General features: G+C 35.9%; 1 protein-coding gene across 2 annotated transcripts in view; it reads left to right on the top strand.

Moving 5' to 3' along the window:
• The window catches only part of MIS18BP1 (MIS18 binding protein 1), a 63,155-nt gene that overhangs the window by 17,958 nt on the left and 22,315 nt on the right, over positions 1-22,882 (top strand). For both annotated transcript variants that reach the window (XM_081230256.1, XM_081230255.1), the window contains exons 6-10: positions 1,298-1,428; positions 6,724-6,811; positions 8,327-8,484; positions 11,974-12,838; positions 22,429-22,592. In XM_081230256.1, coding sequence (XP_081086382.1) covers positions 1,298-1,428; positions 6,724-6,811; positions 8,327-8,484; positions 11,974-12,838; positions 22,429-22,592 — 1,406 coding nt within the window. The remainder of the gene's footprint in view (positions 1-1,297; positions 1,429-6,723; positions 6,812-8,326; positions 8,485-11,973; positions 12,839-22,428; positions 22,593-22,882) is intronic.

The following is a 22,882-nucleotide window of genomic DNA, read 5'->3' as shown; positions in this document are numbered from 1 at the left end:
CAGAAAAGAAATCAAAATATATAACACTTTGCCATACAGCTACATATTAAGTAATCATTGGCACTTTCTGGTTCTCCCTAAAGTGAAAGCATCATCTGGTAAGTGGGCTTTGCCTAGTTCTGCTACTCTATTAGCACAATTTCCTATTCTTCAAAACCCATTTTCTTAGTAGTTAAAAAAAATTGTAATAAAAGGTTGTAATAAAACAATACAGTGTATCACTGTTCAAGATACTTACCTGCAAGTTTATAAGTTAAGTGTATAAAATCTGTCTTGCTCACTTTATTTCTGCCTGCCTTGCACCCATTTCCTTAATATCCAGAGGAAGCATTGATTGCCTTTGTTGGAATCCCATTACTGCTCTTTACTGGCTATATGAGTTGGGCAAATTACTTATCCTCTTTCAGTCTCATTTTCTTCATTTGCATGGGGACAATAATAGTATAACCTACCTTTTGGGTTATTTTGAGGATCAAATGAGTTAATATTTATAAGACTTTGAGAACAGTACTTTTAAAGTACTATTTAAATATTTGTTAAATAAAATAAATATAGAAAGAACAGAAGATGAGAATATTGTGTTAAAGTATAATGTATGAATTTAATTCCATTTGACCAAACTAAAGAACTTAACTTTCTTATTTATTAAATTTATATTTAGAATGTTTCTTATTAGTTATCTAATGAATCAAAGAATGTTCAACATTTATCTAATACATCTTCATACTTTCTTTTTTTCTATTTTCTATTTATTCTTAGCTTCACGTAAGGAAGTATGAAGAGTAGATTTGTGGGTCAGTGATTTGATACTGCAGTTTGTTTTTTCCCAATTTGAACCTCTTTTTGGTACTTTCCAAAGAGGAAGGTAAAGACATTTGGCTATGTAGTGAGGGGAAAAAACACAAGATTAGAATAATCCAAACCATATAACTGAGTGAAAGCTAACACAGTATAGCCCCTGTGGAGAGGGACAGCGAAATCATCCTTTGGAAGCTGAGCATCAGTTGTTAGCACCAGATGGAGAAGGCTCTGCTTTCTTGCTAATGATATATTTTATACTAGGGGTATGGTTTGGCCACAATACAGTTGCTTGGTACTCTGAGGATCGCATTAGCCAAGAGGTTGAGTTCTGTTGCAATGTTCGGCCCTCAAATGTTTTGTAATTAGATTAATAGTATTGTAGCTGGAGGGAAAATTTATTACTTTATGTTATAAATTTATATGCTTATATATGTACATTGTGACTCCTGGTAAAATGTGAATGTTTTGGTTTTAACTAAGCTATTTTTTCTCCTAGAGACATCACTAACATATATTGGCACAGTAATGCAATTATAGAACGGATTAAGCACAACAAACTTAGGACTTTATCAGGCAACATTTATATATTAAAAGGAATGATAGACCAGATTTCCATGAAAGAAGCAGGTAAAAACTGTCATTACTAATTGATGAATTAGTTTACTAAGTGAAACAATTAACCATATGTGTAACAGTGATATACATTTTTTTGCTTCTTACTAGGTGTTTTAAAATTATATATCAAAACTAAAAATTAAAAATAAAATTGCCCACATTATGTAAAACTGTTATGTATGCTGACCCTTTCCTCTGGTTTAATCACTCTTATTGACAGTTTAAGTCCCGTGATTTAAAAAACATTCAAGTGAAATGTTCCTTGTTTGTGAGGAATTGTAAGAATAAATTATAAGAATATAATTTAGTTTCCCAATTCCTCTCTTTGTTGAACTTGCCCGGCACAACCCCAGTCCTGATACAGTCTAATTTTCTGCCTATGCCTTGTACACAGCTAAAGTGACTGAAGAAAAACACATCTGAATAGTCCACCTTAAATTTATGATTACCAGCAACAAGTTGTGGTCACTTAGTGCCCCTTGGTATTCCTACCACAGCTCCCTAATCCATTCACTCTCCCATCATCCTTGATAACTATTTCATATTTTTACACATCTCCTACCTCCCTCTGTCATCTGGGTGGGTAGGGGAGCAAGAAGAGGACTTGAGCAATAGGAACAATCAAAAGAAAACATCTCTGTCACATTTGCTCACCTGCTTGTATCTGTACCTGCTTTTATTGTGGACAAACTTTCCATGTTCCTGTCTGTGTCCACCTATTTATGCTTCAGCTCCTATCCTCTTGTACTCAAGGATATTACTCCAGTAATTCTCTCTTCTCCTCTCAAAAAAAAAAGAAAGAAAGAAAGGGGCTTCCCTGGTGGCACAGTGGTTGAGAGTCCGCTTGCCGATGCAGGGGACACAGGTTTGTGCCCCGGTCCGGGAAGATCCCATATGCCGCGGAGTGGCTGGGCCCGTGAGCCATGGCCGCTGAGCCTGCGTGTCCGGAGCCTGTGCTTCGCAACAGGAGAGGCCCGCATACCGCAAAAACAAAGAAAAAAAAAAAGAAAGAAAAACAAAAAACCCTCTTTTGAGTAAGAAATCAGGGTTGTTAGAATGCATTTGTATTTAAGAGATCATCAACTTAAAATAATTATATATATATTATATATATATACACTATGTAATATATATATATATATATATATATATATATATACACATGCTATATATAAACCTCATGGTAACCACAAACCAATAATCTGTAATAGATACACAAAAAAAGAGAAAGGAATCCAAATATAACACTAAAGATAGCCATCAAAAGAAGGGAACAAAAAACTATAAACACAACCAGAAAAACTGCTAACACAACCAGAAAACAATTAACAAAATGGCAGTAACTACTTTAAATGTCATTTTAAGTGCAAATGGACTAAATGGTCCCAATCAAAAGACATAGAGTGGCTGAATGGATAGAAACACAAGACCCATATATATGCTGCCTACAAGAGACTCACTTCAGATCTAAAGACACATGCAGATAGAAAGTAAGGGGATGGAAAAAGTTATTCCATGCAAATGGAAATGAAAAGAAAGCCAAGTTAGCGATACTTATATCAGACAAAACAATTCAAAACAAAGATTGTAACAACACAAAAAAGGACATTACATAATGGTAAAGGGAGCAATCCAAAAAAAAGATATAACAATTGTAAATATATATGGACCCAACATAGGAACGCCTAAATACATAAAGAACAAAGCTAGAGGCACCACACTCCCTGACTTCAAGCTATATTGCTAAGCTACAGTAATCAAGACAGTATGATACTGGCACCAAAACAGCCACATAGATCAACTAAACAGATTAGAGGCCCCAGAAATGAACCCATGCTTATTTGGTCAATTAATTTATAACAAAGGAGGTAAGAATATAATGGAGAAATGACAGCCTCTTCAATAAATGTTGGGAAAACTAGATAGCTACATGCAAATGAATCAAACTAGACTACTTTCTCATACCATGTACAAAAATAAACCCAAAATGGATTAAAGACTTAAATGTAAGACCTGAAACCATAAAACTCCTAGAAGAAAACACAGGCAGTTAACTCGTTGACATATGCCTTAGTATTTTTCCAGATGTCTCCTCAGGCAAGGGCAACAAAAGCAAAAAATAAACAAATGGGACTACATCAAACTAAAAAACTTCTGTACAGCAAAAGAAACTCAACAAAATAAGGCAACCTACTGAATAGGAGGAGATATTTGCAAACTATTTTACTGATAAGGGATTAATACCCAAAATATACAAAGAACTCATACAGCTCAATATCACAAAAAGAAACAACCCTATTAAAAAATGTGCAGAGAATAAATATTTTCCCAAAAAAGACATACAGATGGCCAACAGATATGAAAAGATGCTTAACATCACTAATCATCAGGGAAATGCTAATCAAACCGTAATGCGATATCACCTCATGCCTGTGAGAATGGCTATTATCCAAAAGACAAGAAATAACATGTGTTGGTGAGGATGTGGAGAAAAGGGAACCCTTATGCAGTGTTGGTGGGAAAGTAAATTCCTTACAGCCACTAGGAAAAACAGTATGGGAGTTCCTCAAAAAATTAAAAGTATGACTACCATATGATCCAGCAATCCAGTTCTGGGTATTTTTCCAAAGAAAACAGAAGTGCTAGTTGAAAAGACAAATGCACCCCAGTGTTCATTGCAGCATTATTTACAATAGCCAAGATACAGAAACAGCTTAAGTGTCCATAGATGGATGAGTGGATAAAGAAGATGCAATGGGACTTCCTTGGTGGCGCAGTGGCTAAGAATCCGCCTGCCAGTGCAGGGGACACAGGTTCGAGCCCTGGTCCAGGAAGATCCCACATGCTGCAGAGCAACTGAGCCCGTGCACCACAACTACTGAGCCTACGCTCTAGAGCCTGCGAGCCACAACTACTGAGCCCACGTGCCACAACTACTGACGCCCACGTGCCTAGAGCCCATGCTCTGCAACAAGAGAAGCCACTGAAATGAAAAGCCCACCTGCCACAACAAAGAGTAGCCCCCTCTCGCCGCAACTAGAGAAAGCCCGTGTGCAGCAATGAAGACCCAATGCAGCCAAAAATAAATAAATAAATTCATTAAAAAAAAGATGTGGGATGTATATATATATATATACATATATATGTACATATATATATATATATACACAAAATATTGTTCAGCCATAAAAATGTATAAAATCTTGCTATTGTGACAACATGGCTGGACCTAGAAAGTATTAAATTTTAAGTGAAATAAATCAGAGAAAGACAAATAACATATGATTTCACTTGTATGTGTAATCTAAAAAAATAAATGAACAAACCGAAACAGAAACAGACTCACAGATAAAGAGAACAGATGCTTGCCAGAAGGGAGGGAGGTCAGGGAATGAGTGAAATAGGTAAGGGAGGTTAAAAGATACAAATTTTCAGTTACAAAATGAGTCACAGTGATGAAATGTACAGCATGGGGAAAGGACATATAGTCACAGTATTCTAATAGGTTCTGCAGTGAACAATATTCACATTGTTATAATGATGCAAACAATCTTTGATATAATTAAAATTATTGTAAAAAATGTGGGGAGAGGGTGAGGAAGGAGAGGCACAGATGCTAAATCTTCATCTCATAACATTTATAAATTTTAAAATTGCTTTTTTTTGTATCTATATGAGATGTTAGATGTTAACTAAACCTATTGTGGTAATCATTTGACAATATGTGTAAATCAAACCATCATACTGTACACCTTAAGTTTATACTGTAATGTATGTCAATTATTTCTCAATAAAACTGGGAGGGGGGGCCTCTTTTAACCACACTTCTTTCAGCCACTGTTGCTCTCATTTACAGCAAAACAGCTCAGACGATTTGTTATACTTAGATCTAATTCCTCTTGAATTCTTTCTCATTTTTTCTTGAATTCTCTTTAATTACACATTAATCCTCAGTTCTTCACCGAAACAGCCCTTTAAGTCACTGTTGGCCCCCACATTGCTAAATCCAGTGTACACTTGACACAGTTAATCACACCTACCTTCTTGAAACACTTTCTTTACTTGGCTTCTGGAATACCATATTTTCATGCTACCTCATTCCCTGTTCCTTCTGAGTTTCTTTGCTTATTTTCCTCTTTCTTCTTTGTCTCTAAGTGATGGGACAGACTATGGCTCTTTCTATACTCAGTGCTGTGCTGATTTCTTTTAGGCTTAAATCTCATTCATATTTTGACAAATGCCAAATTTTATCTGTAACGAAGAATAGTCCCTGAGCCGCTCAACTCATTTTCTGTCTGCTTATTTGACATCTCCACTAGGATGTCTACAGGTGTCTCAGAGTTAATATGTCTAAAACCTGGTCTTCTCCCTTAAATGTGTATAATCTACAGTCTTACCCTCTTTCCATGGTTCCAGTGGCTAGCCAGACTCCTAGGAGACACCCTTAAATCCTCAGTTTCTCTCACACTCACATCTAGTATGTCAGTACATCCTACTGGCATTATCTCCATGATATATCCAGAACCCAGGCCTCTGTTGCACCACTGTGGTCTGGACTTTCCTCATCTTTTGTCTAAATCATTGCTGTAACCTCCTAACTGGTGTCATTGTTTCTCCCTATGTACTTCCACAGATTGTTCTCAAAATAGCAGCTAATTCAGTCCTGTTAAAGTAAGTCAAATTCTGTGACTCCTCCACTCAGAATTTTTCTGTAGCTTCCCATCTCACCCAAAGTGAAACACTCAGTTTATAAAATGACCTCAAGGCTTTATAATCTCCCCCAACTACCTCTGTTACCTATCTGAGTAGCCTCTCCTCACTCCACTTCAACTACACTGATTTCTTTGTCATTCTACAAACAAGCCAGGCACACTCTTGCTTCATACCCTTTCACTTTGTTGCCACATTGCTCACTCCTTCATGTCCTTCAGGGCTTTACTCAAATGATGCTATTTCTGTGAGAATGTCTCTGTCCTTTTTTGAAAAGCTGCCTGCCCCCTTTCTCCTTCTCTAGAATGAACACACTGGTATCCCTATTCCCCTTAACTGCATAATTTTCTCCATAGCATCGATGACCATCTAACAAACGAGATGTTTTACTTATTGGTTTGCTTTCTGTTTAGAAGCCAGTTTTCATGAAGGCAGGGATTTTTGTTTGTTTTGTTAACTGCTGAATCCTCAGTATCTATGACAGTGCCTGGCACATAGTAAGCAATAAGTATATAATTTTAAATTATTTAATGAATTAATGACATCACTTTAAAATCTAGACTTTCAGGTAATTTTTGTTTGTTTATCATTAAATAGGTTACCCAAATTATCTCATAAGGAAATTTATGTTTGGATTTCCAGAAAAATGGAAAGAGTACATTGATAATTTTTTAGAACAGTTAAGGTAAAGTACCTTTTAACTTTTTAAAAAACAACTTTATTGATGTATAATTTACATTTGATAAACTATCTTTTAGGAATAAAATTTGATGAGCTTTTACAGATGTATATACTCATGTAACCAATGTAAAGTGGTTTTAATTTGTATTTTTGGAAATGCCAGTTTTGAAGCTGTCTTTGATCATAGACTTTCAGAAGGCAGTAACACTTTACTAGAACTTCTGTCATGTGGAATAAATCTAAAAGGAAAATAAAACCTTTGATGTATTTCAAGGAGTCATCCACAATCACTTACCCTTTAAGAGGCATGTAGCTGTTAAACATGAGTCTGAAGTTCTTGATCTTTTTTTTTTTTTTTAATTATTTTATTTGGCCACACCACATGGCGTGTGGTATCTTAGTTCCCTGACCAGGGATCGAACTCATGTACCCTGCATTGGAGCATGGAGTCATAACCACTGGACCTCCAGGGAGGTCTGGTCCTTTTTTAATTCATTCATTCCCTCAGTAGTTACTAAGTGTCATTTGCTTAGCAGACACTGTATCAGCCTTGGGCAAACAAATAAGAATTTGATTAATTTTTTTTTAAAGCTTGGTTTATTATTTTTTTTCTTTGTACTCTTTTTTTTTTGGCTGCTCTGGGTCTTCACTGCGCGCAGGCTTTCTCTAGTTGCAGGGAGCGGGGGCTGCTCTTTGTTGAGGTGTGCGGGCTTCTCTTCATGGTGGCTTCTCTATTTGCGGAGCATGGGCTCTAGGCACGTGGGCTTCAGTAGTTGCAGCATGTGGGCTCAGTAGTTGTGGCATGTGGGCCCTAGAGTGCACGGGCTTCAGTAGTTGTGGCCCGCAGGCTCAGTAGTTGCAGCTTGCGGGCTCAGTACTTGTGGTGTACGGACTTAGTTGCTCCACGGCATGTGGGAGCTTCCCAGACCAGGGATCGACCCTGTGTCCCTTGCCTTGGCAGGTGGATTCTTAACCATTGGACCATGAGGGAAGTCTGAATTTGATTAATTCTTGCCCTTAAAAACTCATAGGGGATAGGTTGTGTAAGTTGACTAATCGTGTCACAATGTAATAAGGTATAACAGGGGCTGGCAATTTTTTTCTGTAAAGGGGCAGATAGTATTTTCATGGGTATGCTGCCTCTATCACAGCTACTCGACTCTGCCTTTGTAGTGGAAAAGCAACATAGATAGTACTGAAAAGAATGAATGTGGCTGTTTCAATAAACTTTACAAGAACAGACAACTGGCAGAATTTGTCCTGTAATTTTCTTACAATATCAGCTTAAGTGGGAAATACAAGAGCATAGATAAGAAGAATTTAAGAGGTCATTAAGATGTTATACTTAAGTTGTTTGTGGGAGGAAAAGGGTAGAAGCTATGAAAGCTTAAATAATGTAAGATTAAAGGTAATCTGCTGGAGAAAAAAGCCTTATCTGAGGGAGTTTTATTTATTTATGGGTTTCGTTTTTGTTTTTTGAGAACCAATATTAGAGGAAAAATACTATACTTGTTTTTAGGTCTTGTGAAAAGAAAGAAGGAAAGGCCAGACGAAAACAGAAAACTGAAAGAGTTGTTCCTGACATTCAAAAATCAATGAAAAATGATGCAGGGGAAAAAAAAACAGATGTCCTCCTAAGAGCCACTGCCACTTATGACGTTGATTGTGATCATTTGGGTATGTTTGCTCTTTTCTTCTCTGGTATAGTGGTAAATTTTTACCTGAGCTCCACACTGTTTAATTGTTTACAATGAATTTAGTATTGAGTTCTTGATTTATACTGCCCTAAAATTCCTGGGTTTTTTTCACTGCTTAAGAGGAGAAACTGCAATTTAGACTGCCTGTAGTCAGCATTCAGCTTACTTCATTAAATTATACCTTTTAATTAATCAGAATACCAAGAACACTGATCAACATAACAATGAAAAATGATTGTTCTTTCAGTTTTCTAGACGCAAGGTATTTAGGCTGCCAGCTTACCTCAGACCTATATTACAGATACCTATATTTTTGTACTAAATATTATTCCTGTTAATAGACAAAACCAGTTTGCTTTCATGGAGGTAATGGCATGTCTTTTTGAATGACCATTGCTATGAAGGTAGCTGGCAGAACAGTTCTGTGTCAACTCTACCAAAACTATAATCTGCCTCACATCCACCCAACCCCAAGCTGAGAAAAAGTATTTACAGTCCTTTCTAGATAATATAATGAGTAAAATTCCTAGACTCTGTTGTATAAATTTATGCCAATTCTACCTTGATCTTAAAATGAAGAGTTTTACAGAACTTCAGGAGTTCAGGACTGCTTCTGCCAAAAACAGCACCATACTGGATATAAATGTACCTTTATGTCACTCCCCACCCCACCATACCCTATTTCCCTGTCCCCCACCCCCATTGAAACTATGCTCATCCTTTGTAGTACAGAGAAAGGAATAAATATGTGGATGACTGCTTGCATATAGCTAGCAAAACTTCATTCCTTAACTGTTGCTCCAGTTCCTTCTCAATCCTTCATTTTATCAAAAGTCATCCTATTTCTCGTGAATTAGGCATACTGCTTGTTGTCATTGCTAGACCTCTTCAGTATTCTGGAGTCCTGGGGCTACAGCACCTGTTATATACTTTTTTACTCTGAAATTTAAAAGATCCCTAAAAGTATATCTAACTTTGAATTATTTATTAGTCTTCTTCAGTCTTAGGTCTTATCATTTCCCTACCCCGACTCCTTCCTTTCACCTATAGTACTGTTTTTCAGGAATTTGAGTCAAATTGTGAATATTATTGGTAAAGTATTTGAGAATACAAATGTAAAAGACTAAAGTTTGGTAATTTACATGCCAGCTGTGTCCATAGGAAAATCGTTCAACAAACATTTTTAAAGCATCTTCCATGAACCTTGATCTATGTTAGCTGTTAGGAACTTAGAGATGAATAAAACGAGATGCTTCTCCTTGGGAAGCTCAGTTTAGGGGAAGATATTACTGTATTCTGTTTTGGATGTATCATTTTTCCAGTGTGATTCATTAGATCATTGTTTTATGAAACTATTTAAGACAGTGAGTGTCTTCTTGTCACATACATTATTTTGAATGGTGGTATTTGATGCTGTTATTGTTTGTATTATTATCATTATCATTACACTTTCCATGGGAAAACCACTGAAATATTAAAAAAACCACATCTAACATTAAACAACTGAGGTTATGCAAAGGTGCCAACCAATGATAATTTAAGATGATATAATTGTGTGTGTGTATTTTAATGATTTACCTAAAGTTCTGTTTTGTATATTTAGTGCTGTAGTCTATATATTATAGTATTGCTCTTAAAGTACTTTATTTATCTCTGTTATTATACTTAACAGTATATTGTAAATGATTATAATATCAGCCTTCCTCACCATACTGTAATAATCTCAAGAGCAAGGAGGACCACCCATTGTGCATCTTCAAGTACAGACTTCTATGAACTTAATACCATAATTTAGTTTTGCGTAAGTGTGGATTTTCAGAGTAATTTCATTGAAATCCTGCCTACCAGAATTTAAAGAATCTTTTCTCTACACATTTGCAAGTTTAAAATTTCATGTTGAGTTAAATCCATCAGCTTAATAGCATTTTTTTCTATCTTATTTCTTCTAGGTGAAAAGAAATGAAAGTGAGGAACATTTATAAGTGTTTAAAGAAGTAGAGAGGAAATAATGCTAACACTACTAACTTCATACAGCTTAGGTTGAAGTATCCAGAATGGTCTGAATCTTTATTCAAATTATTTAATAAAACGAATAAAAATATTCAGAATAAAAAGGTTTTCAAAATTAGAAAGTTCAAAATTTTCACATTTCCAATTGAACATTTGAATCATGTTTATATGAGGAATTAGAAGAAAACTCTTCCTTCATCATATGAAGATACATAATTCTATTGAGAAATCATGTAGAAACTTTCTTGATTACTTTTGTCTAGTGCCACTTCTCCATGAACTATAATTTAGAGGCTTCTTTTTTCCCCAGCATTCAGTGTTACCCATCAGTCTTTCATTTTGTCATTCATCTTGTAAAATGTCACATAATATGTGTAGGTTGTTGGAGTACTTCACTATGATGATTGGTGTGATGATTTACAATTTGTATATATTTATAATTGTATAATTTAAAGTTAGAAATTAAATTAGTTTGGCTTCTGGTTTCCTAAGTTTCAAATTGGAGAGTTTCTCTCATTTTAATTTGCTTTCTTTAACCAGTGACACAGTATAATAAAGATTCCCAAGTTCTGCTTTGGTTGTTAGCCCATGATGCTTCATGGAGTTTTGGGGGATTCAGCAAAAATATATCTCTGTGACCACCGCTGGGGATGCCTATGGGGCCATGCAGATGGAGTTCCATGTTTTCCTAACTCTCCTTAACTATGATAGCTTCTGTTCCATATATTACATACCTAGTAAGGTTTTAGCAACCCTAGTGGTTTTCCTTATGTCTTCTTAATATCTTACTTCCAAATTTAACAAATATTTAGCATCTGCTATATATGTGAAAGACTGTATTAACTCCAGCAAAAAAAAAAAAACGAAGACAATTCTTACCATTAAGAATTTTTTTCTGTTGAAAGATAAGAAAAGTATGTTAATTATAATTCAGGGCACATTGTCAAACATATTATTTGAAAGTATTCTGGAAATTTGAAGGAGAGCTTTCATTCAGTTGAGGGAATCAAGACAAAGTTTGTGGATAGGTGGGTTAGAAAACAGAAATAAAGCAGGTTATAGAACAGAATTGAAGCAGGTGGTAAGTGAAGGAAACTTTCCAAGTAGAGTGAATGACATTAATGAAAGTTGAGAAGCAGTGGATTAACAGACGTAGAATATCATTCAGATTTGGGTACAGTGAGTGATTAGAACTATATTGAAGACCAGGCAGAGGAACTGTGTACACTAAGTAGACTGTGAGACGTCATGGACAGATTGGTATAAAAATTAGTAAATGTTTACAATTGAAGGGGCAGTGATCTGAACAGACCAGTGCTTCAGGAAGATTAATTTGGCGGTAGTGTTTAAAATGGAGTTTGTGGGGAAAGAAACAGTATATTTCGGAAATATTTTTTCTATATCTTGTTTGTAGCTAATTTGAAATTTTGATCTTTGGTTTTGTCTTATGAAATTAAAGAGAGGACTGAAGAATCCAAAGTATCCGTTGATATTCTAACATCAAGGGAACAGTTTTTCTCAGACGAAGAAAGAAAATATATGGCTGTTAATCAGAAGAAACCTTATATTTTAGTAACACCACTCAAATCTAAAAAAATTATAGAGCAAAAATGCATGAATTATAATCTGTCCCTTGGCACCATTAAAGCAGTAACAGATTTTGCAGTGCAAAAGCATGAAAAAGAAAGTAAATCAAACTTAAGTGAACCTACAAGTCCAATCAGCAAGCCCACAAAGACTTTAGAAAGTACATTTGAGTATAGTGTGGGTCATAAAAGTAAAAACAAGGAAGATTGTAGTGAATGTGATTTACTCACTGTCAACCAGAAAATAAAAATACCTAGTCCTAAAAAGGAACAAACAGTCACCTCTGACTTTAAGAAAAATACAAGGTTATCAAAATTGAAGAAAACTGAAAATCAAGTAACTGTGTCATTTTACAAGCATCAGTCCTCATCAGATTTGTCTGATGAAGAGAGTGAAAAAGGAAAGGAATTTAGAAGGAAAGCTGGGGTTGATAAGAAAACCAGAGCAAGAAATACCAAAGAAATAGTGGTTCACTTGAGAAAAAGCACAAGAAAAACAAGGACAATCCCAGTGATGTCTGAATCTGAAACTGAAGAGAGTGAAAATGAACTTCATATGAAACAAAAGAAAGCTAGATGTTCTGCTAAAGAAAATCTTCAGAAATCTGATACTAGCAATGAGCTTCCAGTTATTGAGACAATGGGATCTGGCAAGACGAACAGGTATTCCTTAGCATGTCTACCTGGCTTAATTCAGGATGAGGAATGGAATAAGAAAGAATTACAGAAACTTCATTGGTAAGTAGTCAGATTTGACTCTGAAATATCTAGAGTGGCCACAAAACAGTTTACAACATAAAAACTCCAATAACGGGCTGATTTAATGACTTCTATTTGTTAATATGGAAGATGTCCTCCAAAAACACATGGAGAGAAATTAAAATTGATATAGAGAGTAGAGGGAGTGTACAGGTAACTTCTAACTAGGTTCTTTGTGGCCATCTATATAGCCTACATGTGAGGAAAGTGAAAGTGACCCTCTTTTCTTTTCATTCCCATTTAATAGTTCAAGACAGTCCCCTCCCCCTCCCCCCTTAAAAAGGGTAACTATGTGAGGGGACAGATGTGTTCATTAATTTGATTGTGGTAATCATTTCACAATGTATATGTATGTCAAATGATCACATGTACACTTTAAATATATAGTTTTTTTTGTCAATTATACCTCAGTAAAGCAGGGGTAAACAATTTCAACACAGACAAATGCAGCTCTCTCACTTAGCGTCACATTTTAAGGAATATTTTATAAGTAAATTTACTATTATAAAACCTTAAATTTGAATCCAAATTTGTAGATTATTTAATACAGTCTTTTCCCCCTCATTTATAGAAGAGAAATTAGTCTCAAAAATTCAGTGATTTGTCCAAGGTTTCTTAATTAGTGCTGCTTGATAAATCAGGTATGATGAGAATTGGATTTAGCTACATAGACTTGAAAAGCAGTTTCAGTAGTGTGGTAGTTAGTATTGGAAGTCAGATCATAGTTGAGAGATGAAGAGTGAATGAGACAGTAAAGACAACCTAGATGGACAACACAAGAAATTTGGCAATGTTAGGGAACAGAAGAATGCATAGTCATAGAAGACAGTGTGAAGATAAGGGAACATGTATGTTTAGTTGCTTTCTTGCTTGTTTGTGAGGTGACTCATGCCAGGGTATAATGGTATGTTCTTGGAAATGATCTAATAGAAAGAAAGGAAGATATGATTGATGAAAGAGGGAAGGATAACATAGAAACACGCCATGTTCAGTGTTCCATTCTCTTGTGTACCCCCAACTTTATAACATTTGGAATTCATTTTTAAATCTACCTTCTCTTCCTAAGGCATCTTTGTGCCACTGTACTCTTGCTTTCTCGATTTCCTAAATTTTCCTTCTCTATCTTATTTTCAGGCAGAGAAGGTTTTCTTATTCTTCAGACTTCTTGGTTTTGGCTGCTTGCTTTCTAACAATAGTGTATTCCTCAGTGATCTTTTCATTCCAAAGTTCTACTTTTCCTTTTTGCACAGGGACTCCCAAATCTGTGCCTCTGGTCTTGAATTCTTGTACTTAGGTTTGTTTTTCCCTTTGCCTGCTGGACATCTCTACATAAATCTCACCTACAGCTAACTTAATATGTCAAAAACCAAACTTATTTTCCCCTGCCTGTTCACTTTGCCTGACATTCCTGTTTCTGAATATGTAATTCTTCTAGTCAACTAGGTTTAAACTCTTTATTATTATTGATTTTTAATCTAATTTTTTAAATCTATTTTTTTTTTTAAATTAAGAAGCTGCCAGCTATACTTAGGCAATATTGTGGGTTCAATTCTGGACTACTGGAAGAAAGTGAATATCTCAACAAAGAAAGTCACATTAATTTTTTTGGTTTCCTGGTGCATATGAAAATTATGTTTACATTATACTGTAGTCTCAAGTGTGCAATAGCATTATGTCAAAAACACCAGTGTATATACCTTAGTTAAAAAAATAATTTATTGCTTAAAAATGCTAATCATTTGAGCCCTCAGCAAGTTGTAATCCTTTTGCTGTTGGAGGGTCTTGCCTTGATAGCATTTCACCCACAGTAGAACTTCTTTCAAAATTGGAGTCAGTCCTCTCAAACCCTGCTGCTGCTTTATCAACTAAGTTTATGTAATATTCTAAATCCTTTTTTGTCATTTCAACAGTCTTCACAGCATCTTCACCAGGAGTAGATTTCATCTCATGAAATCACTTTCTTTGCTCATCCATAAGAAGCAGTTCCTCATAAGTTCAAGTTTTATCATGAGATTGTAGCAATTCAGCCACATCTTTAGACTCCACTTCTAATTCTAGTTCTCTCGCTATTTCTACTACATCTGCAGTGACTTCATCCACTGAAGTCTTTAACTCCTCCAAGTCATTCATGAGGGTTGGAATCAACTTCTTCCAAACTCCTGTGAATGTTGATATTTTAATAGACCTCTTCCCATGAATCACGAATATTCTTAATGGCATCTTAATGGTGAATCCTTTCCAGAAGGTTTTCAATTTACTTTGATCCATCAGAGGAATCACTATCTATGGCATCTGTAGCCTTAGGAAATATATTTCTTAAATAATAAGACTTGAAAATCAAAATTACTACTTGATTCGTAAGCTGCAGAATGGATGTTATGTTAGCAGGCTGAAAACAACATAAATCTTGTACATCTCCATCAGAGCTCTTGGGTGACCAGGTACACTGTAAATGAGCAGTAATATTTTGAAAAGAATCTTTCTGAACAGTAGCTCTACACAGTGGGCTTAAAATGATTCTGTAAACCTTGTTGTAAATAGATGTGCTGACCTCCAGGCTTTGTTCCATTTATAGAGCACAGGTAGAGGAGATTTAGCATAATCTACCTAAGGACCCTAGAATATTCAGAATGGTAAATAAGCATTGGCTTCAACTTCAAGTCCCCTGCTACATGAGCCTGTATCAAGAGAGTCAGCCTGTCATTTGACTTTTCCTCCTTAGCTATAAAAGTCATAGATGGCATCTTCTTTCAATAGAAGACTGTTTTGTCTGCATTGAAAATCTGTTGTGTAGTGTAGCCACCTTCATTGATGATCTTAGCTAGAGCTTCTGAATAACTTGCTGCAGCTTTTACATTAGCACTTGCTGCTTCACTTTGTACTTTTATGGAGACACTTCTTTCATTAAACCTCATGAGCCAACCTCTGCTAAGCTTCAGACTTTTCATCTGCAGCTTCCTCACCTCTCTCACCCTTCATAGAATTAAAGAAAGTTAAGACCTTGCTCTAGATTAGACTTTGGCTTAAAAGAATCTTGTGACTGGTTTGATCTTCTATCCAGATCGCTAAACTTTTTCCATATCAGCAATAAGGCTATTTGTTATCATTTGTGTGTTCACTAGAGTAGCACTTTTAATTTCCTTCAAGTACTTTTTCCTTTGCATTCACAACTTTGCTGTTTGGCACAAGAGGCCTAGCTTTCAGCCTGTGTCAGCTCTTGACATGCCTTCCTCACTAAGCTTCATCATTTCTAGCTTTTGATTTAGAGTGAGAGACTTGCAACTCTTCCTTTCACTTGAACATTTAGAGGCCATTGTAGGCTTATTAATTGGCCCAATTTCAACACTCTTGCGTCCTCGGAGAATAAGGAGGCTCAAGGAGAGAGAGAGATGGGAATGGCTGGTCAGTGGAGCAGTCAGAACACACACAACATTTATCAATTAAATTCACTGTCTTATATTCACGCAGTTCATGGCACCCCAAACAATACAAGAGTAGCATCACAGATCACATAACAAATTAATAATAATGAAAAAGTGTGTGACAGAGTCATGAAGTGAGCAAATGCTGTTGGAAATATGGCACCAATAGACTTGCTTGACACAGGGTTGCCACAAACCTTCAGTTTGTAAAAAACACAGTAAAGCAAAGGGCAATAAAACGAGATATGCCTGTACAGCCTTTTTCTTAACACTACTCTTTTTTTCAGACCTTTAATACCTTTTGCCTGAACTGTGGAAGTAGCCTTGTGTTTGTATTTTATTCTGTTCATCTGAGTAATCTGTTTTCTACAACTCCAGATTAGTCTTAATATATAGTTGTGGTTCTGACACATCAAAAACCTTCACTTGCATTCTTGCTCAAATTCAAATTATATAAAGATTTCTTCTGCCTTGCATTGAGAGTAATAGTTGACCTCAGTTATCCTTTCCAGCTGTATCCCCCATTATTTCCTTTAATAAAGGTTGTCAACCTTTGCTGTATGTTCAGATCATGCAAGGAAATTTTTTTTTTTTTTTTTTTTTTTTTTTTTTTTTTTTGCGGTACGCGGGCCTCTCACTGTTGTGGCCTCTCCCGTTGCGGAGCACAGGCTCCGGATGCGCAGGCTCAGCGGCCATGGCTCACGGGCCCAGCCGCTCCGCGGCATATGGGATCCTCCCAGACCGGGGCACGAACCCGTATCCCCTGCATCGGCAGGCGGACTCTCAACCACTGCGCCACCAGGGAGGCCCTGCAAGGAAATTTTTAAGTTCCTAGACTACAGAAATGCCAGTTCCCAGTAAGATGAGTAAGCATACTCCACTCTGTTTCTTCTATGCAGCTGTAACACCTGGACAGAATTCTTGGAACAGCTTTTTGTTGACTCAGGAAGATAAATAATAATAACAAGTTGATAGGGGGAGACTAGAATTTTAAGAACCACCAAACTGGAAGTGAATTTCCAGTTTTTCCTCTAGATATTCCCCCAAGCTAAACTCAAGGCACCTAAAACCAGGAAGTGGGGGGGGGCATTGATGCAAGACAAAGAGAGTTCAAAGAGAAGCCCTTCAGTTATGGCTTGAACAGGAAGGGGGATTACTAACACTCAGAAACAGTAGAGGAAATCTCTCAGTTGTTTCTTTTTCTTATCTCCTTTCTCTTATAACACAGTACCCATACAATGCAGCAGGAGCAAGCATCACAGCATCAGTTGGGGCCCACACATACCTAAAACTCTGAAAGTGCGGAACCTTCCTCTCCAGTTCGAGTAGAGGTCTCAAAAGGGTGGGGCAAACCATTTTGCAATTTTCTGTTTCTGTCCTCTGCTTGGCCCTGGAGAAAGATACAATTGTATAAAGTGTGCAGCAGAGCTGGGTAACTAAAACCGCAGGTTTCTGCCAGAGAATCAGAAATGGGAACCCTAGGGAACCAAAGATTGCAGAGAGGGAGGACCTAGAGAAAGCAACCCTATAAAGTTGTTTATGAACTTTTAGGCTCACCCTTGAGTTGCCCATTTGTGGATCTGACCCTAAACAGCATACCCAAGACTTTGAGAACTGAACTAAATGGGAGACCACCACGTAGTTTCCAGGCCATGCACCCAGTGTCCAACATGCAGTATATCCTAATAGCACTGCAAAGCTTTAAAAATGGAACTGACACTGAAACTGCAACCACAGAAGACTGACTGGAATTTATAGCTCAGGTTACAGCCAGGTTGGTTGCCTGCTAAAACAAAAATATTAATATTCTCTATAAAATATATATAAGACCCAGAGTTTTGTCATTCAAAATGCCTAGGAAATAATCCAAAATTACTTAGCATACAAAGAACCAGGAAAATTTCAACTCTTATGGAAAAAATAATCAACAGATGCGAATGCTGGGATTGACACAGATGTTGGAATTATCTGACAAGATTCTGAAGCAGGTATATAAAAATGCTTCAGGAACTAAAAGCAAACATGCTTGAACAGAAATTTATAATGTCTCAGCAAGAAATAGAAAATGTAAATAAGGATCAAATGGAAATTTTAGAACTGAAAAATAAGATAATCAAAATTAAAAACTCATTGGGTAGGCTCAACAGTAGAATGAGATGAGATGAGAGAGGAAAGAGGCAGTCAGTATCAGGAATGGAGGAATAGGAAGACAGATGGCAACTCTGGGTAAATACAGTAGACTTCTCTTGAGTTCTTGCAAATTCAGTAGATAGCTGGAGTGGTTATACTAATACTAATCAAAGATTTCAGTATGAAGAAAATATCGAGGGTAAAGAAGGGCATTACAAAACGATAGAAGTGCCATTTCACCAGGAAGACTTAACAATCCTAAATGTGTATGCACCTGAGAACAAAACCTCAAAATACATGAATCAAAATCTGACAGAACTAAAAGGAAAATACTGAACCGAAAAGAGTCAAATCCACAATTATAGTTGGAGACTTCAGTGTTCTTCTCTTGGTAATTGATGGCAGTAGTAGACAGATAATTAGGGTATACAAGAACTGAACAACACCATCAACCAGCTGTGCTAGCTGACATTTTGGAATAGTGTACCCAACAGGGAAAAAACACATTATTTCTAAGGATAGGTGGATCATTCACTAAGAACATTTACTAGGTCATAAAACAAATCTTAACGAATTGAATATAACAAGTTATATAAAGGGTGTTCTCTGGCCATAATTGAATTAAACTACAAGTCAGTAAAAGAAAACAAAAAAATTCCAAGTGGTTGAAAAATAAATAACACACCTATAAATAATCCATGGGTCAAAGAGGAAGTCTCAAGGGAAAATATTCTGAACTGAACAACAAAGAAAATATATCAAAATTTGCAGTGTGAGCCCAGAAGTTCATAAACAATGTTACAGTTTGGTTTTACGTAGCTCATTTCTCTGCCTGATTTTCATGATGCTTTTTTCATAAATGAAATTGTGGTATGATCTTATAGTGAGTGGACTACTGAGTAATAAAAAGGAAGAACTATTGATACTTGTAACCACTTGAATGAATTTCAGAGGTATTATGCTGAGTGAAAAGTGCCAGCCCAAAAGGTTACATACTATATGATTCCATTTATGTTATGTTCTGGAGAAGACAAAACTAAAAACAAAGAAAATGGATCAGGGATTTCGAGTGGTTATAGTGGTAGACCACAGAGGGGTAGCACTGGGAGTTTTTTTCAGTCTGATGGAACTGTTCCATCTGTTCTGTTACATATCTGTTAAGATTCATAGAACCATACCCAAAAAGACAATTTTACTTAAAAATGTTTAAAAAGTGCCTAGACTGCATACTATTAAAATATTCAGATATGGCAGGTTTGGGTTTGGGTTAGGCTTCTCTAGTTTTTCACAGCTTTGACCTGCAGCTATTTCTTTGAAATTTACTGTACTATAAATATGACCTATTTATCATTCCCTAACCATATGTAGTTCTTCCTTGTCTTCATTTCTTTGCCAATATTGTGGCCTCATTTTCACCTGTAATATTTTTATCCATCCTTCAAATTTTATCTCACATGTCACCTCCTCCCTGTAACATTTCCTTGTTATCACCTATTCCTACTTTCCACTCAGTTAGATATAATGCCTCTTTCTTACAAACAACATAAAGCAATTCTAATGCTGACTTCAAAGCAAAATAATCACATGAGGAGCTTTTGGAAAATGCAAAGGATTGCCGCCCCAGACCTACTGTATTGAAATCTTCAGGGATAGAGTCTATGAATCTGTTTGCTTATTTTACTTGCTTGCTTGCATTTTGCTATAAGCTCCTTAAGTGATTCTTGGTTGCAGCCCACTGTTTTGTACCCCCCATCATGCTTATAACCTAGTAGGGTAGACAGATACTTAGCAAATAATCCCTGTAAGAAGTTTATGACAGTATTAGGGAAATCTGACTTAGTTTAGGCAGATACTAGAACTAAGATTTGAAGGTTAAATAAGAAGTATTTAAGCCAAAGATTCATGATAAGTACGTTTTAAATTAAGACAGTGTATGTAAAAGTAGAAAGTAAGAGAGCATATTTAAAAATACTAAAGGCCAAAATGACTGGCATACAGAAAGTGAGGGAAGAGCTGTAGAGGATGAGAATAGACAGGCAAGGAAGAACATAGGTCATATTTCGGTTTTTATGCTTAAAAATGATGAAGTGATTTTTAAGTAGGACTGGAGTGATATATTACATTTGCCTTTTTAAATTATCTGGGATTAACTAGAGGAGATGTGTTCATTACAGACTAATTTCTTATTAAGTGCATTAAGTATTTTTATTATGACAAAATAGTCCTTTTAGGCAATCCTAGACTTGAATGTTAGCTATGTACACAGATAGGGAAGCTTGAGCCCCCTCCCTATAGTTCTCCACTTTAGAACACATGTGGAATGATTAGTTATGCAAGAGTAGAACATTTGTTAAGTGTTCAATGCCCATAAGTATTTGTTCTCCTTTTATGCATCGAGTGAGTGGTATTCTGTAGTTAGATCATATCTGTTCACAAAAGTTGATTCTTAAGTTTTCAGGAATTTTACAAATTAAATGTTTCAGAATCATTATTAAAAATTAAATTATATAAACTAAAGGTTAAATAAATTTATTAGAAACAAACTAAAACTCTAAACTCATCACTTCCTGATTATTTTACTATATTTTATTATCTGTGCCCTTGAGGTTCTTTACATCTGCCATATCTGTGTAGTGGAAATTCTATATAATTGTGTGCTGTTGCACATTTCTTACTCCATGTTGGTAACTTGAAATCAGCCACAATAGGAGTATTTACAATACAGAAATTGACATACACTACAAATTGGGGCTTTTTAACCCCAGAGAACTAGTTGTTAAAAATTTACCAGCATAACACTGCATAGGTTAATTGGTGTAGTGTAGTCTGAAGTCAGGCCATCTGTAGATCTTTTCTGGCAGAACTATCAGCCTAACCACAATATATAAAATCTCTTGGAGGGGGAGGGCAGTAATATGTATACCAGGTTCTAAATACAGTAAGTCCCCTACATCCAAACCTTCAAGTTGTGAACTTTCGAAGATGCGAACATGTGTTCACATGTCAAGTCACATAAGTTACTTCACATGTCTGGTGTATACTGTCACGTGTGTGCATCCTTTACAAGTTGTGCTTTTGTGTGCTTTACTGTACAATACTGTATCGAGTACAGTAGTACAGTATGTTTATTTCAAGCCCAGGATGTCCGGAAGCAAATGTAAAAGCAGTGGTGATGTAGCTGGTACTACTGTACTTTTCAAGGTACTTTAGTGTAAGAGTAAAAATGTTTTCTTTATTTTCTGTGTTTGTTTTTTATGTATTATTTGTGTGAAAAGTAATATAAGCGTATTACAGTATAGTACTATATAGCCAATTGTGTTAGTTGGATACCTAGGCTAACTTTGTTGGACTTACCAACAAATTGGACTTAAAAATGCAGTCTCGGAACGAAATTCATTCATATGTAGGGGACTTACTGTAATCATTTGCAATGAGATTTTAGAATGTAACTCATTTGTTAAGTTGGGGAACTACCTTATATTGACTTAGTTTTTTTCTATTTCAATTTTCATTTCCCTTAAGTATTATATCTAAAATATTGTGTTCTATAAATTATAATAGAATGAAAGCAAGCGTAACACTTTTTAATAAGAGTTTGTAACACGGAGTATATAGAAATTAGGAGCTTGTCTTCCAATGTAGTTAGCACCAGTAAGATTTGTGCAGCAGTGTACAAAAGTTAGTCATGCTAGAGTCCCCCCAAAGATCTAATCACTGATTAGTTGGACTTAGGAAAAAAATATTGAAAGATTGGGCATGGTTTTTTAGGTTTAATAGACTACAACAAAATAGAAGGTATCTATTAGATATGTACACTTACATCTTTGTGTTTTAAGCATTAGAGTAGGTTATTAAGTGGAGACAATACTGTCTTCTTCCTAAATAGTTATCTAGAATGATTTTGATAAAATTCCTTCAGCTCAGTAATTCTCCTTGATTTAGTGGTATGCCTTCAGAAGGTTATTTTTTTATTGAGTTGAATTTCTTGTTCTTTAACTGTTTTTTGGTCTTCCATAGTGCTTTTGCATCTCTTCCAAAGCACAAACCTGGTTTCTGGACAGAGGTGGCTATGGCTGTAGGTTCTCGATCTGCTGGTGAATGCCAGAGGAAATACATGGAAGATCCCCGAGGAAAAAGATCTCAGAAACATGTCACAAAGAAAAAGCCAGTCGACCCCAAAGGTAACCTTTGTAGGAAATAGTTTTTTCCTAATTCTCAGTATCGATTTCTTTTTTTGAATTTTATTTTATTTATTTTTTTATACAGCAGGTTCTTATTTGTCATCCATTTTATACACATCAGTGAATATATGTCAATCCCAATCGCCCAATTCATCACACTAGCACCACCACCCGCCACTGCTTTCCCCCCTTGGTGTCCATACGTTTGTTCTCTACATCTGTGTCTCAATTTCTGCCCTGCAAACTGGTTCATCTGTACCATTTTTCTAGGTTCCACATATATGTGTTAA

This window comes from Mesoplodon bidens (genome assembly GCF_964165515.1).
Source record: "Mesoplodon bidens genome assembly, chromosome: 3".
NCBI lineage: Eukaryota > Metazoa > Chordata > Mammalia > Artiodactyla > Ziphiidae > Mesoplodon > Mesoplodon bidens.
The sequence above is the reverse complement of the archived record's forward strand: the minus strand, read 5'-3'. Positions and strand labels throughout refer to the sequence as shown.